The 17,017-nt window shown below is 47.0% G+C and overlaps 1 protein-coding gene across 2 annotated transcripts; it reads left to right on the top strand.

The window, feature by feature from the left end:
• Nucleotides 1-104: 104 nt before the first annotated feature.
• Nucleotides 105-16,857, top strand: LOC138976775 (coiled-coil domain-containing protein 42 homolog). 2 transcript variants are annotated; one of them, XM_070349662.1, is made up of 9 exons: nucleotides 105-256; nucleotides 1,200-1,305; nucleotides 1,757-1,861; nucleotides 4,012-4,097; nucleotides 5,679-5,850; nucleotides 7,380-7,612; nucleotides 8,818-8,902; nucleotides 12,847-12,898; nucleotides 16,358-16,857. In XM_070349662.1, exons 1-9 carry the CDS (start codon nucleotides 183-185, stop codon nucleotides 16,420-16,422), a joined length of 978 nt encoding a protein of 325 aa, XP_070205763.1. In that variant the 5' UTR covers nucleotides 105-182; the 3' UTR covers nucleotides 16,423-16,857. The 2 variants fall into 2 exon arrangements, with proteins under 2 accessions (XP_070205763.1, XP_070205764.1); XM_070349663.1 differs by lacking the exon at nucleotides 8,818-8,902.
• Nucleotides 16,858-17,017: the final 160 nt, after the last annotated feature.

The following is a 17,017-nucleotide window of genomic DNA, read 5'->3' on the forward strand; positions in this document are numbered from 1 at the left end:
AAAGTCAAGATGTTTCGTTTTATTGAATGAAAACACCTAAAACTCACAAAACAGCACGCAAAAAAATAACGGATGCACTCGACTAACTTGATTTCTACTTTTGGGATTACCGTCTGTTTTGTTCGACAAACCGTCGTCTGCTGTTTTGTTGATAGTGTTCGTTGCTCGCAAATTCAGCAGCCATGGATTTGAATTACGATGATCAGTCCGCGCTGGAGGACTATTTCAAGCACACTTTCCAAAAGAAACTCCTTCTGTAAGTGTTGTGTTTGGTTTGTCACACTGATGTCACACAATGACTGACCGACTCAGCCATACTAGATACTGACGAATCCACTGCTACCCCTCCCACACCCCCACCGGCCCCTCGCTCTCCGACGCTTGTGCTTGCTTGTTGGTTTGTCTGCTTGCTGGTTTGTCTGTTTGTTTGTTTGTTCATTTTTTGAACAAGTAAACAATCTACTCTGCACGGGTTTGAAATGAAGCCCGCTCTAAATTCAACTGAGCGGTCTGCTGTCTGGTCAGTTCTCATCATAGTAAGACAGCCGACCACAAAGGGCCATATCAGTCAGGGCGGTGCTGCTTTGACATTTAACGTGCGCAACACACAAGACAGAAGTCGCAGCACAGGCTTCGTGTCTCACCCAGTCACATTATTCTGACACCGGACCAATTAGTCCTAGCACTAACCCCATAATGCCAGACGCCAGGCGGAGCAGCCACTAGATTGCCAATTTTAAAGTCTTAGGTATGACCCGGCCGGGGTTCGAACCCACGACCTCCTTACCACTAGGCCAACTGTGCCGGTATTATTATCGGTGTGTTGCGTGGCAAACCATTAGCACAGATTATGTTCTTAGTGGATGATGACAAAATGTCATGGAATTACATTACTGTTGTTGTTTGTTGCTGTTGTTTTCCTCGGAATACTGTAGGCAGGTTTTCCGTGGCATTTTCTGCATTTACTTAAGCTTTTTCCTCGGATTAGCCTGGTTTGTCACAGTTTTTCATACAACAATGCTACGGTAAAGAGGCCGTCGTTTTCCACTGCCACCAGGTCCCCCAGACATAACTTTATCCTGTCCAGCATGTAGACCAATTCGAAAAAGGATGGTAATACAAAATGCCGCAGAAAACCCGAATTTTGTCACCATACGCCAAGAATACATATGATGCCCGCCGTGTTGCTATGCCAACAGGTACATGCCGCAGCGCGAGAAGGAGCACCTGACGCCCGCCACGCAGATCCTCGAGAAGAGGCGAGAGTTGGAGGAGGTGGAGAAGGCTCGCAAGGCGGAGAAAGAGGTACGGAGGTGGTGTTTGTGGTGTTGTCAACAAAGGGGGGGGGGGGGGGGGAGGGTACGGTCTTTGGTGGTTATGGTGGTGCTTGCGGAAGGTGTGAAGAAGGCATATTTGATAGTGTTGGGGATAATGCAAGCTGAAGGATGACGAGAATGCTGTTGATGATATCGACAACAAGTACGACGACGACGATGATGTCTTTTTACAATGTCAACCGGAAAGACTCTTGCAACACACTGGGGTGAGGTAGATATCCAGCAAAACAAGTTGAACAACGATGACGACGTTGATGATGATGATGATGATGATGATGATGATGATGATGATGATGATGATTATGGCGATGATGATGATGATGCTGATGATGATGATGCTGATGATGATGATGATGATGATGATGATGATGATGATGATGCTGATGATGATGATGATGATGATGATGATGATATTGCAGGAATTCAGGATGAAGATGGAAAGTCTTGCGGCACGCAGGGACGAGATAGAGATCCGGGAAAACCAACTGAAGGAATCCCTCCTCAAGTTCGACACTTTCATCAAGGTCAGTGTCAAGCTCTGTCTTCTTTCTCACTCAAAATACACGGACAAATAGCAGGCAGCCAGACGCAAAGGTAGTCAGACAGACAGACAGTACAGATAGACTTGTAATGCTTTTAGTTGCTGAAGGCTTCTCAAGGGGAAAGGTTTGTGCTGTGTGCACCGAGCAAATGTAGTCAGACAGACAGACAGTACAGATAGACTTGTAATGCTTTTAGTTGCTGAAGGCTTCTCAAGGTGAAAGGTTTGTGCTGTGTGCACCGAGTGAGCACCAGCCATACCGATACACCGTCAAGTGTCACTATTCACCACACCTGCACACAACAAGACCAACTCCGGGCATAACTCTGTCGTGTTTGACAGGGTTGTGAAAGAGTCAATGCTCTTGATTTTAGTGAGGCAAGTTTTCTACACATGTCCACGTGTTTCGAGACACCCCTCGCTTAGTGACTGGCCTATAATGTCACGTGGGAAAGTTTGATTCAAAACACTATATTCACTCTTTCACTACCCACTCAAACCCGAAAGAGTTATTTCCGAACATCGTCTCTTGACACCTGTGTTGTCATGTGATAAGCACACCTGTGTTGTCATGTGATAAGCACACTTTCATTCACCTACAAATACAAAATCAGATCGGTTGATATTGACACTTGTTTACACCTATAGGGATAGAGATAGCTACCTGTTATGACCATAGTGTGTGTGACGTAATGACTATGATGTGTGTGGCGTAACGACCAAGGTGTGTGTGACGTATTGACCATCAATCAATCAATATGAGGCTTATATCGCGCGTATTCCGTGGGTACAGTTCTAAGCGCAGGAATTTTTTTGTTGATTTTTTTTATGCAATTTATATCGCGCACATATTCAAGGCGCAGGGATTTATTTATGCCGTGTGAGATGGAATTTTTTTACACAATACATCACGCATTCACATCGGCCAGCAGATCGCAGCCATTTCGGCGCATATCCTACTTTTCACGGCCTATTATTCCAAGTCACACGGGTATTTTGGTGGACATTTTTATCTATGCCTATACAATTTTGCCAGGAAAGACCCTTTTGTCAATCGTGGGATCTTTAACGTGCACACCCCAATGTAGTGTACACGAAGGGACCTCGGTTTTTCGTCTCATCCGAAAGACTAGCACTTGAACCCACCACCTAGGTTAGGAAAGGGGGGAGAAAATTGCTAACGCCCTGACCCAGGGTCGAACTCGCAACCTCTCGCTTCCGAGCGCAAGTGCGTTACCACTCGGCCACCCAGTCCATGATGTGTGTGACGTAATGTCCATGGTGTGTGTGACGTCATGACCACGATCTGTGTGTGACGTCATGACCATGGTGTTTGCGACATAATGCCCATGCTGTGTGTGACGTAATGACCATGGTGTGTGTGACGTAATGCCCATAGTGTGTGTGATTTAATTCCATGATGTGTGCAACGTAATGATCACGGTGCGTGTGACGTAATTCTTTCTTTCTTTATTTGGTGTTTAACGTCGTTTTCAACCATTCAAGGTTATATCGCGACGGGGAAAGGGGGGAGATGGGATAGGGGAAAGGGGGGGGAGATGGGATAGAGCCACTTGTTAATTGTTTCTTGTTCACAAAAGCACTAATCAAAAAATTGCTCCAGGGGCTTGCAACGTAGTACAATATATGACCTTACTGGGAGAATGCAAGTTTCCAGTACAAAGGACTTAACATTTCTTACATACTGCTTGACTAAAATCTTTACAAACATTGACTATATTCTATACAAGAAACACTTAACAAGGGTAAAAGGAGAAACAGAACCGTTTGTCGCCTCTTCCGACATGCTGGGTAGCATCGGGTAAATTCTTTCTCGTCCCAACCAATATGGGACTCCCCCTAACCCGCGGGGGGTGTGTGACGTAATGACCATGATGTTGTGACGTAATGACCATGATGTTGTAACGTAATGACCATGTGTGTGACGTAATGACAATGATGTGTGTGACGTAATGACCATGCTGTGTGTGACGTAATGACCATGATGTGTGTGACGTAATGACCATGCTGTGAGTGACGTAATGACCATGATGTGTGTGACGTATTTACCATGATGTGTGTGACGTAATGAACATGGTGTTTGTGACGTAATGAACATGATGCGTGTGACAGGAAAACGATGCCAAGCTGACCAGGGCACGCAACAAGGCCAACAGGGAGAGAGAGGCCATATATCAGAAGGAACATGAGATTGATTGGTAAACCCGGCTCTCATCTATCTGTCTGTCTGTCTGTCTGTCTGTCTGTCTGTCTGTCTGTCTGTCTGTCTGTCTGTCCGTATGTCTGTCTATCTGTGTCTGTCCGTCCATCATTCCGTCCGTCCGTCAACCCCCCCACCCCCCCCACACACACACACACACTGACACACTTAAACACAAAAAAGAACGCATGGTCACAGAGTGGTAATCGGTCTGTGTCGTATAGCGCTGGGGCCCAGATGGCATCCTTTGTAGAGGAGAGCACGGGCTGTCCCGTGTGGTTCTCGCCATGCCCGCACGGACCACCCGCTGCACGTGAAGGACCACTTGTCATTTTCATTATTTTACTACATGTTCATGTATCCCATTGCTTGATCATTCGGGTGGCGTTGCCTAAGTGACACAAGTTGGCTACCAAAGAATATGGGTATATTTAGGTGGGATCAGCCAGCTCAACTTCTGGCAGAAAGACTGAGGTGTTCAACGTGAAACACTGAGTGGTGACGCGGGGCTGGGCGCGGATATCAACGTGAAACACTGAGTGGTGACGCGGGGCTGGGCGTGGATATCAACGTGAAACACTGAGTGGTGACGCGGGGCTGGGCGTGGATATCAACGTGAAACGCTGAGTGGTGACGCGGGGCTGGGCGTGGATATCAACGTGAAACACTGAGTGTTGACGCGGGGCTGGGCGTGGATATCAACGTGAAACACTGAGTGGTGACGCGGGGCTGGGCGTGGATATCAACGTGAAACACTGAGTGGTGACGCGGGGCTGGGCGTGGATATCAACGTGAAACACTGAGTGGTGACGCGGGGCTGGGCGTGGATATCAACGTGAAACACTGAGTGGTGACGCGGGGCTGGGCGTGGATATCAACGTGAAACACTGAGTGGTGACGCGGGGCTGGGCGTGGATATCAACGTGAAACACAGAGTGGTGACGCGGGGCTGGGCGTGGATATCAACGTGAAACACTGAGTGGTGACGCGGGGCTGGGCGTGGATATCAACGTGAAACACTGAGTGGTGACGCGGGGCTGGGCGTGGATATCAACGTGAAACACTGAGTGGTGACGCGGGGCTGGGCGTGGATATCAACGTGAAACACTGAGTGGTGACGCGGGGCTGGGCGTGGATATCAACGTGAAACACTGAGTGGTGACGCGGGGCTGGGCGTGAATATTAACGTGAAACACTGAGTGGTGACGCGGGGCTGGGCGTGGATATTAACGTGAAACACTGAGTGGTGACGCGGGGCTGGGCGTGGATATCAACGTGAAACACTGAGTGGTGACGCGGGGCTGGGCGTGGATATCAACGTGAAACACTGAGTGGTGACGCGGGGCTGGGCGTGGATATCAACGTGAAACACTGAGTGGTGACGCGGGGCTGGGCGCGGATATCGTCTCACCAGTGTCCGTCCCGGACTGGATTGGAACCCATGGCCAGAGCCCAGTGCTCTGCCGACTGAGCTAGCATGCTTATAGTCATAATAGCACCTGTGTGGTTTCCCGCAAGGGGTTCACATGCACTTGTCATAGTCTACTTGGATCATGACATTACACGTTATGTTCTACAGCCTCCTGGAAGAGAAACAGAACCTGGAGTGGCAGCTATGCAAGCTGAAGCACCACACGACGCGATACGACATGTTCCACGAATTCCTGCGTGTCGTTATGGCTGAGGGTGGGGGGTACGATGAGCCTCGCGCAGTCATGACTCGACACAAAACTCTTACCAGTCTCCTCGTGGTGAGTGGGTCTGTCTGTGCGTTTGTCTGTCTGTCTGTCTGTCTGTCTGTCCGTCTGCCACAGAGCAGGGTCCCCAGTAAGATAAATTGCGTGCCGTTATGACTCGACTCAAAACTCTTACCAGTCTTCTCGTGGTGAGTTTTTCTATGTGTGCCTGCTTGTATATCTGTCTGTATATGTGTCTGTCTGTTATGGCTGAGGGTGGGAGGGTACGATGAACCTCGCGCCATCACGAGACGACAGGAATCCGCTCTGTGGGTGTCTGGCCTGTATTGCTGTGGTTCACAGGGCTGAGATGCACGACAAAGTTGCCACCCAAACTGGAGCCACCCGCAGTGTTGGATTGGTTGAAAATGAGATGTGTTGTGATTTCAACGAATCAGAACCCGCGGTTTTTTCTCTCCTGTTTGGGTGGCACCCACTTCCGGTTCGTGCCCCTCAGCCCTGTTCTCCACAGGTAACATGGCCTAATTAAACTTGTCGTGAATTGAGCCTACCGCTCTCTGGACATGATTCGATGGCCTGGCTTGATTTCTGCTGTCAGGCTTATATGGGCTGCGGTGAGGTGCTTTTCCTTGGAAAAAGGGCAATCAAACTCACGTGACAAAATAGGCCTATCTTTGAATTATCGAGTGGCTAGTGATTGGCGTACAATGTCTCGCGGGTTTCTTTGCCCTCTTTTTTCTCTTTAGGAAAAACAACCCTCTGCAGCCCATACATTTTATGTTATGTTATCTTATATCGCGGGCGTATCTCCAGACTCGGACTCAAGGCGCAGGGATCTATTTATGCCGTGTGAGATGGAATTTTTTACACAATACATCACGCATTCACATCGACCAGCAGATCGCAGCCATTTCGGCGCATATCCTACTTTTCACGGCCTATTATTCCAAGTCACACGGGTATTTTGGTGGACATTTTTTATCTATGCCTATACAATTTTGCCAGGAAAGACCCTTTTGTCAATCGTGGGATCTTTAACGTGCACACCCCAATGTAGTGTACTCGAAGGGACCTCGGTTTTTCGTCTCATCCGAAAGACTAGCACTTGAACCCACCACCTAGGTTAGGAAAGGGGGGAGAAAATTGCTAACGCCCTGACCCAGGGTCGAACTCGCAACCTCTCGCTTCCGAGCGCAAGTGCGTTACCACTCGGCCACCCAGTGGAGCCTCCGTCTTAAAGTCAGGTCTTACAAAAGAGGGAGTCTTAAATTTTGGGGTCTTAACATGGGGGTTCCACTGCATTTCCGAAGATCGTCAAGTCTCTGTATCTGTTGCTATAACTACGCGTGAAGCATTGATCTGTATGTGTCGCTGTGAGCAACTACACACAAAGGAATGATCTGTATGTGTTGCTCTCAGCAACTTCACGTGAAGCAATGATCTGTGTGTGTTGCTCTCAGCAACTGCGCGTGAAGCAATGATCTGTGTGTGTTGCTCTCAGCAACTGCGCGTGAAGCAATGATCTGTGTGTGTTGCTCTCAGCAACTGCGCGTGAAGCAATGATCTGTGTGTGTTGCTACCAGCAACTGCGCGTGAAAGAGAAACTGCGCAACGCCATGCTGGAGGCGTTCCGACGCAACATGGCGGGGTTCAGGGAGGAGATGGAGGACGTGATCATGCGGCAGCACAACACCATCTCCAAGCTGCAGAAGAAGCACGAGCTGGCCAACGCCAAGCGCCTCCACTGGGAGAACGAGTACAACCAGGCCGTCACCGCAGCCTCAGAGAAAACCATGTTGGAGGGCAAGCTCAGGATGTGAGTATGGTAGAATAGAGTATGACATAATATTATATCACACGATACAATACAAAGCGATATCATGTTTTACCGCACAATACATATGAGAACGAGTACAACAAGGCCGTCACCTCCGCCTCAGAGAAAACCATGCTAGAGGGCAAGCTCAGGATGTGAGTACGGATACAGACACAATGCAATACAATGTAATGCAACACAACACAACAAAATCAAAACACACCACAATACCATACCATACCATACAATACAATACCATACAGTACAATGCAATGCAATACAATACCCCCCGCGGGTTAGGGGGAAGAATTTACCCGATGCTCCCCAGCATGTCGTAAGAGGCGACTGACGGATTCTGTTTCTCCTTTTACCCTTGTTAAGTGTTTCTTGTATATAATATAGTCAATGTTTGTAAAGATTTTAGTCAAGCAGTATGTAAGAAATGTTAAGTCCTTTGTACTGGAAACTTGCATTCTCCCAGTAAGGTCATATATTGTACTACGTTGCAAGCCCCTGGAGCAATTTTTTGATTAGTGCTTTTGTGAACAAGAAACAATTAACAAGTGGCTCTATCCCATCTCCCCTCCCTTTCCCCGTCGCGATATAACCTTCGTGGTTGAAAACGACGTTAAACACCAAATAAAGAAAGAAAGAATGCAATACAATACAATACAATACAATACAATACAATACAATACAAAACAATACAATACAATACAATACAATACAATGGGAATGCAATGCAATGCAATGCACCTGGGAGAAAACCTTGCTAGAGGGCAAGCTACGTATTTGAGTTCGATAGAACAGAATACCATACGATACAATACAGAGCGATGCAATACAATGAAATACAATACAACACAGCACAAGACAGTGTTTTGAACGCTTTCATCTGACCTTGTTCGTACCATTACAATGAAATACAATACAACACAGCACAAGACAGTGTTTGAACGCTTTCATCTGACCTTGTTCGTACCATTACAATGAAATACAATACAACACAGCACAAGACAGTGTTTGAACGCTTTCATCTGACCTTGTTCGTACCATTACAATGAAATACAATACAACACAGCACAAGACAGTGTTTTGAACGCTTTCATCTGACCTTGTTCGTACCATTACAATGAAATACAATACAACACAACACAAGTCAGTGTTTTGAACACTTTCATCTGACCTTGTTCGTACCATTACAGGGCAGCGCGTAACATGTACGTCATTGTCAGAACCCGGATGAAGAGACCAGCGCTTTCCGAAGAATTCCGCGAACACATGAAACACGTAACGTGCATTCCGTGGCGCTGTCACAGCGCTGTGTTGCTGCATGTACCTCTGTTCCTTTGTATGTTTCGCACGTGCTTGTCAAGTTTGGTTTGGTTTAGCCGTCTGTGTGATTAACCCGAGTTTTTGCTTCATATTCACGTTGGCAGTTATAGCCAATCACAAAATGCTGATTGTTCGTATTCTCCATTTGAAGAGAATAATACTGATTCCCCCCTCTGCTTCTCTCCCACTGTAAACTGGAAGGGCCGTTTATTTTTCGGTAAACACCCATCAACCAAAAAGCAAATGCACACCACGCTTTAACACAAATAGTAATGGTTAATGAATTTTGTGGTCAAATGACTTGAAGAGAAAAACGGTGCATTTTCATGGAAGCTCCTACCCTTGATCGAAAGGCAACTTCGCGAAGTCTGGTAACCGACAATTCCGTGCCAAAGCTTCATGCAGCCAGCGTCGTCAAGTCTGGTAACCGACAATTCGGTGCCAAAGCTTCATGCAGCCAGCTTCGTCAAGTCTGGTCACCGACAATTCCGTGCCAAAGCTTCATGCAGCCAGCGTCGTCAAGTCTGGTAACCGACAATTCCGTGCCAAAGCTTCATGCAGCCAGCGTCGTGAAGTCTGGTCACCGACAATTCCGTGCCAAAGCTTCATGCAGCCAGCGTCGTCAAGTCTGGTAACCGACAATTCCGTGCCAAAGCTTCATGCAGCCAGCTTTGTCAAGTCTGGTAACCGACAATTCCGTGCCAAAGCTTCATGCAGCCAGCTTCGTCAAGTCTGGTAACCGACAATTCCGTGCCAAAGCTTCATGCAGCCAGCGTCGTGAAGTCTGGTAACCGACAATTCCGTGCCAAAGCTTCATGCAGCCAGCGTCGTGAAGTCTGGTAACCGACAATTCCGTGCCAAAGCTTCATGCAGCCAGCGTCGTGAAGTCTGGTCACCGACAATTCCGTGCCAAAGCTTCATGCAGCCAGCGTCGTCAAGTCTGGTAACCGACAATTCCGTGCCAAAGCTTCATGCAGCCAGCTTCGTCAAGTCTGGTAACCGACAATTCCGTGCCAAAGCTTCATGCAGCCAGCGTCGTGAAGTCTGGTAACCGACAATTCCGTGCCAAAGCTTCATGCAGCCAGCGTCGTGAAGTCTGGTAACCGACAATTCCGTGCCAAAGCTTCATGCAGCCAGCGTCGTGAAGTCTGGTAACCGACAATTCCGTGCCAAAGCTTCATGCAGCCAGCTTCGTCAAGTCTGGTAACTGACAATTCCATGCCAAAGCTTCATGCAGCCAGCGTCGTCAAGTCTGGTAACCGACAATTCCGTGCCAAAGCTTCATGCAGCCAGCGTCGCGAAGTCTGGTAACCGACAATTCCGTGCCAAAGCTTCATGCAGCCAGCGTCGTGAAGTCTGGTAACCGACAATTCCGTGCCAAAGCTTCATGCAGCCAGCGTCGTGAAGTCTGGTCACCGACAATTCCGTGCCAAAGCTTCATGCAGCCAGCTTCGTCAAGTCTGGTAACCGACAATTCCGTGCCAAAGCTTCATGCAGCCAGCTTCGTCAAGTCTGGTAAACGACAATTCCGTGCCAAAGCTTCATGCAGCCAGCGTCGTGAAGTCTGGTAACCGACAATTCCGTGCCAAAGCTTCATGCAGCCAGCGTCGTCAAGTCTCGTAACCGACAATTCCGTGCCAAAGCTTCATGCAGCCAGCGTTGTGAAGTCTGGTAACCGACAATTCCGTGCCAAAGCTTTATGCAGCCAGCTTCGTCAAGTCTGGTAACCGACAATTCCGAGCCCTAGCTTCATGCAGCCAGCTTCGTCAAGTCTGGTAACCGACAATTCCGTGCCAAAGCTTCATGCAGCCAGCGTCGCAAAGTCTGGTAACCGACAATTCCGTGCCAAAGCTTCATGCAGCCAGCGTCGTGAAGTCTGGTAACCGACAATTCCGTGCCAAAGCTTCATGCAGCCAGCGTCGTGAAGTCTGGTAACCGACAATTCCATGCCAAAGCTTCATGCAGCCAGCTTCGTCAAGTCTGGTAACCGACAATTCCGTGCCAAAGCTTCATGCAGCCAGCGTCGTGAAGTCTGGTAACCGACAATTCCGTGCCAAAGCTTCATGCAGCCAGCGTCGTGAAGTCTAGTAACCGACAATTCCGTGCCAAAGCTTCATGCAGCCAGCTTCGTCAAGTCTGGTAACCGACAATTCCGTGCCAAAGCTTCATGCAGCCAGCGTCGTGAAGTCTGGTAACCGACAATTCCGTGCCAAAGCTTCATGCAGCCAGCGTCGTGAAGTCTGGTAACCGACAATTCCGTGCCAAAGCTTCATGCAGCCAGCGTCGTGAAGTCTGGTAACCGACAATTCCGTGCCAAAGCTTCATGCAGCCAGCGTCGTGAAGTCTGGTAACCGACAATTCCGTGCCAAAGCTTCATGCAGCCAGCGTCGTGAAGTCTAGTAACCGACAATTCCGTGCCAAAGCTTCATGCAGCCAGCTTCGTCAAGTCTGGTAACCGACAATTCCGTGCCAAAGCTTCATGCAGCCAGCGTCGTGAAGTCTAGTAACCGACAATTCCGTGCCAAAGCTTCATGCAGCCAGCGTCGTGAAGTCTGGTCACCGACAATTCCGTGCCAAAGCTTCATGCAGCCAGCGTCGTCAAGTCTGGTAACCGACAATTCCGTGCCAAAGCTTCATGCAGCCAGCGTCGTGAAGTCTGGTAACCGACAATTCCGTGCCAAAGCTTCATGCAGCCAGCGTCGTGAAGTCTGGTAACCGACAATTCCATGCCAAAGCTTCATGCAGCCAGCGTCGTGAAGTCTGGTAACCGACAATTCCGTGCCAAAGCTTCATGCAGCCAGCGTCGTGAAGTCTGGTAACTGACAATTCCGTGCCAAAGCTTCATGCAGCCAGCGTCGTGAAGTCTGGTAACCGACAATTCCGTGCCAAAGCTTCATGCAGCCAGCGTCGTGAAGTCTGGTAACCGACAATTCCGTGCCAAAGCTTCATGCAGCCAGCGTCGTGAAGTCTGGTAACCGACAATTCCGTGCCAAAGCTTCATGCAGCCAGCGTCGTGAAGTCTGGTAACCGACAATTCCGTGCCAAAGCTTCATGCAGCCAGCGTCGTGAAGTCTGGTAACCGACAATTCCGTGCCAAAGCTTCATGCAGCCAGCGTCGTGAAGTCTGGTAACGGACAATTCCGTGCCAAAGCTTCATGCAGCCAGCGTCGTGAAGTCTGGTAACCGACAATTCCGTGCCAAAGCTTCATGCAGCCAGCGTCGTGAAGTCTGGTAACCGACAATTCCGTGCCAAATCTTCATGCAGCCAGCTTCGTCTAGTCTGGTAACCGACAATTCCGTGCCAAAGCTTCATGCAGCCAGCGTCGTGAAGTCTGGTAACCGACAATTCCGTGCCAAAGCTTCATGCAGCCAGCGTCGTGAAGTCTGGTAACTGACAATTCCGTGCCAAAGCTTCATGCAGCCAGCTTCACGAAGTCTGGTAACTGACAATTCCGTGCCAAAGCTTCATGCAGCCAGCGTCGTGAAGTCTGGTAACCGACAATTCCGTGCCAAAGCTTCATGCAGCCAGCTTCGTCAAGTAGACTTTGCGCAATTAATGTGAGGCTTTATTGTTATCCTTTGAGACATGAAACGTAGGCGATACTTTTTCTAAGGAAAAGTACATGATCAAGATGAAGAGCAAAGTCTGGACTATAAGGCCAAAAAAAAAAAGGTCTGTTTACGGTAACATAGGCCAAAAAAAATAGGGTCGGTAGGTCGGGATTTTTTTTTTTTTTTTTTTTTTTTCCCAAAAACCATATTTTTACGTTATTTATTTATTTTTTTTCCCCCCCAAATGCCAAAAAAAAGTCTAGGGTCGCGCGAAAAAAATAGGGTCGGTCAGGTTACCGTAAACAGACTATTTTTTTTTTGCCTAATGAAGGCGTGTGTTGTTGCAGGTGCACAACTACATAACAGACCTCAAGAAGATCATCGCAGAACTGAATAAAGGTACAGTACCTGTGTTTTGAGGATTTGACCCTCCAAATACTCTCTTGGTTTAAACAAGTTTATTCAGTAAATTTCATTAGAATATTGCCGCATACATGAAATAAGGAACATGGAGCACAACAAGCTAGGCTTATGAGCGTACTCTTAAAAGCAAATGAAATTTGGCGGACGATTGTAATATAACAAGTTTGAAATAATGTCAAAATAATAATGGTGAATTATGGTAGACAATCATATAACAATAAAAGGAACAACAAGTCGCGTAAGGCGAAATTACTACATTTAGTCAAGCTGTGGAACTCACAGAATGAAACTGAACGCACTGCATTTTTTCACAATGACCGTAGTCCGCCGCTTGTGCATAACGGAGTGAAACTGACGAGCCTGTTCAGCGCGGTAGTGGTTTCGCTGTGCTGCATAGCACGCTTTTCTGTACCTCTCTTCGTTTTATCTTTCTGAGCGTGTTTTTAATCCAAACATATCATATCTATATGTTTTTGGAATCAGGAACCAACAAGGAATAAGATGAAATTGTTTATAAATCGATTTCATAAATTTAATTTTGATCATAATTTTTATATTTTTAATTTTGAGAGCTTGTTTTTAATCCAAATATAACATATTTATATGTTTTTGGAATCAGAAAATGATGTAGAATAAGATGAACATAAATTTGGATCGCTTTATATAAAGAATATTTTTATTACAATTTTCAGATTTTTAATGACCAAAGTCATTAATTAATTTTTAAGCCACCAAGCTGAAATGCAATACCGAAGTCCGGCCTTCGTCGAAGATTGCTTGGCCAAAATTTCAATCAATTTGATTGAAAAATGAGGGTGTGTCATTGCTGCCTCAACTTTTACAAAAAGCCGGATATGACGTCATCAAAAGTATTTATCGAAAACAAGAAAAAAACGTCCGGGGATATCATTCCCAGGAACTCTCATGTCAAATTTCATAAAGATCGGTCCAGTAGTTTGGTCTGAATCGCTCTACACACACACACGCACAGACACACACAGACACACAGACACACACTCACAGACACACACACACAGACACACACACACACACACACACACACACACACACACACACACACACACACACACACACACACACACACACACACACACACACCACGACCCTCGTCTCGATTCCCCCTCTATGTTAAAACATTTAGTCAAAACTTGACTAAATGTAAAAAACATAATGCTAAACTAACAACAGTACTCACACGCGCACACAAATACTCTCGTATGTTATGCACTTTATTTGTCACATGTGTATGACTCCCATAGTTTGTTCTTGACCACCTCCCCCCCCCCCCCTTTTTTTTTAAATTTTTTTAACTTTTTTTTTATACAAAGCCGAGTTTTCCCGTGTAACATTCCCCTAATGGCTTTGCCGTGAGGGCGTAAAACTTACATTTTCTCCCCGTCTCCCTCTACCCGTGTCTCTCTCTTCCTACTCCTCTTCCTCTCCCTCCCTCTCTCCCCCCTCTATCTCTCTTTCTCTCCATTATTTGTCTATTCACATTCTCAAGTTTATAACGTTTTTGAAGATACGCCGTGACATGCTAAGAATGCTTTTATACTAAACGGCAAAAGTTAGGGACCGCCCTTGAAAAAAACAGCAACAAGTGGACCATTTTTACGCGCCAGCAAGCCTGGGCGGGAAAGATGAAAAATTCGTTATGCACGTGCAGGGAGGATGTGTTGAGAGTGAACTGTTGTCACCAGTTAGGCTTTGTAGCCCCGCGATTTTCCGCTAGCCACCATCTTCTCACTATGCCTCCCAGACGAAAGGTGACCACCTTCAACAAAGCCCGGGCCATCGCATGGCTGCAAGACGGCGTAAGCAAGCGATAAGTGGGCAGACGACTGGGAGTGTCACATTCTGTCGTGGTCAGGCTGCATCAGAAGTTCCAGGCCACCAACAGCGTTCTGGAGAGGCCCAGGTCAGGACGGCCTAAGAAGACAACACAGCGTGAAGATCGCTTCATCAGAAGACAAGCTCTGCAGCAGCGAGGCACCACTGCAAACATCATCAGGGGCCAGCTGAGGGTGGCAACAAACACCAACGTAAGCACGAAAACCATCCGCAAACGCCTGCACGAAGTTGGCCAGCGATCACGTCGTCCAGCTCTACGGCCACGATTGACAGCAGCTCATCGCCAGGCTCGTTTGGCGTTCTGTCACAACCATGCCAGGTGGACACGCCAGCAATGGGCCGATGTGCTGTTCAGCGATGAATCCCGCTTTAATCTGCACCATCATGACGGTCGGGCTCGTGTGTGGAAGCGTCAGGGTGAGGGCCATCGAGCACCTGTTGGATGAGCTGGACAGGCGAGTGAGGAACAACCGCCCACCCCCAAGGAACCTGCAGCAACTGCTTCAGTTCCTGCAAATCGAATGGCAGGCCATTCCTCAGGCCTTCTGCAGGAAGCTGGTAAACTTGATGCGGAACAGGACTGCAGAAGGCATCGCAAAACGCGGCGGACACACCCATTACTGAACTGTTCGGAACTTGCAAATTTTGTTTTCGACCCCCATGTTGTTTCAGAGCTTGTTGACACGTAATGCGTGAATGAAATGTCACCATATTTTGGAAAAGGATCGCAGAGATAATGAATTAAACATGTCACAAATTTGATTCGATTTTGTTGGGTGGTTTGGAAGCTGTGTTAACTGTTTGTTTGAGTAAGTGGTCCCTAACTTTTTCCGATGAGTATATTTTCTAACCTGTGCTGTGGTTGCAAATGTTACCCATTGTTGTAGTTCTGCTGACACTGAGAAAGCAGAAATAGGAAACAAATACTGAGTGCTAACTGCCAAAGATTTAAAAAAACAAGAAATTCCTCCGAGGTAGGAAAAACACCCCCGTCCTTACCATTCTCACTGCCACCAACTGAGAAGGTTATTTCCCTTTGACCATTAATATGTCCCTCTATAAGTCCTTGTAGAATCTTAATCCACCAATAACTCCCTAACCGTGTGTTTGACTGGTCCCAATTTTTGTAAGGACCGTCTCAGGAATGTATAGAACCTGTTCACCAAGTTTGGTGACGATCGGTCCGTTCATTCTTGAGATCTATATGCGAACACAAACACACACACAAACAAACAAACAAACAAACACATCGACCGAATCCTATACACACCCCTATACCGGGGGTGTAAAAATGAGTACAAATACGGCTCTGTGAATGTGGTATACAAGGCCCTCTATCTTCAAATGTCCAATATAAAAAACACACAAGACAGGTTGGTTGTTGGAACGTTTGTTATTGACAAAACAATACGTTACATTCACACATATATTCAATGTGTTCAATGTTTCTGGTGTCAGAAAACAAAGGGAAGTAAGCGCTGTAAGTAAGTATCTGTGTTAATATGGAAATGTAATTGTAAGAAGTCAGCTAAGAGACATTAACCAATGGTCTCCCCTTTCCAGAGGAAGCGGCCAAGAAGAAGGAGGAAGAGAAGAGGAACTCAGCACGGAAGTCACATACGTCGTGAGTGGGGAGCAGGGAGAGGCTACTCCAGCCATACCTATCTGCTGCAGCGAGCAACAGACTTGGGTCGCTTTTCGTTTGTTTTGGGTGTTATTATTATTTTTATTTATTCCCACAGAGTTTTGTATGTTTTTTGTATGAAAGATCCATCCACTGTCAACGTAAGATCAAATTTAGTTGAGAAACTCGCATAGAAAATGGCGTCTTGCTAAATCTGCATATGATGTGTAAGCGCATGCTTGTGGTTTGAACGTGTTGCAAGAATTGTACACATATAAGACGACTGTTGACAGTTTGAATGACACTGTTGTACTAGAGATGCGGAGAGTAACGTGTGTCTGTGAGTCATTAACTGCGCAAGGGAAGTTCACCTTGTTGTTTTACTACAATCACTGTATGCATGGTGTCAGGTGAAAATAAATGTCTTGTTTGAGTTGCAGCTGCCTTTGACAGAATGGATGGACCTGAATACGGTTCAACAGACATACACGTAAAAAGAGATTGACACAGAGTTATAGAATGCACCCACATTTACCACCATAAGTACACACACACACACACACACACACACACACACACACACACACACACACACACAC

Source organism: Littorina saxatilis, linkage group LG9 (genome assembly GCF_037325665.1).
Source record: "Littorina saxatilis isolate snail1 linkage group LG9, US_GU_Lsax_2.0, whole genome shotgun sequence".
Classification (NCBI taxonomy): Eukaryota; Metazoa; Mollusca; class Gastropoda; order Littorinimorpha; family Littorinidae; genus Littorina; species Littorina saxatilis.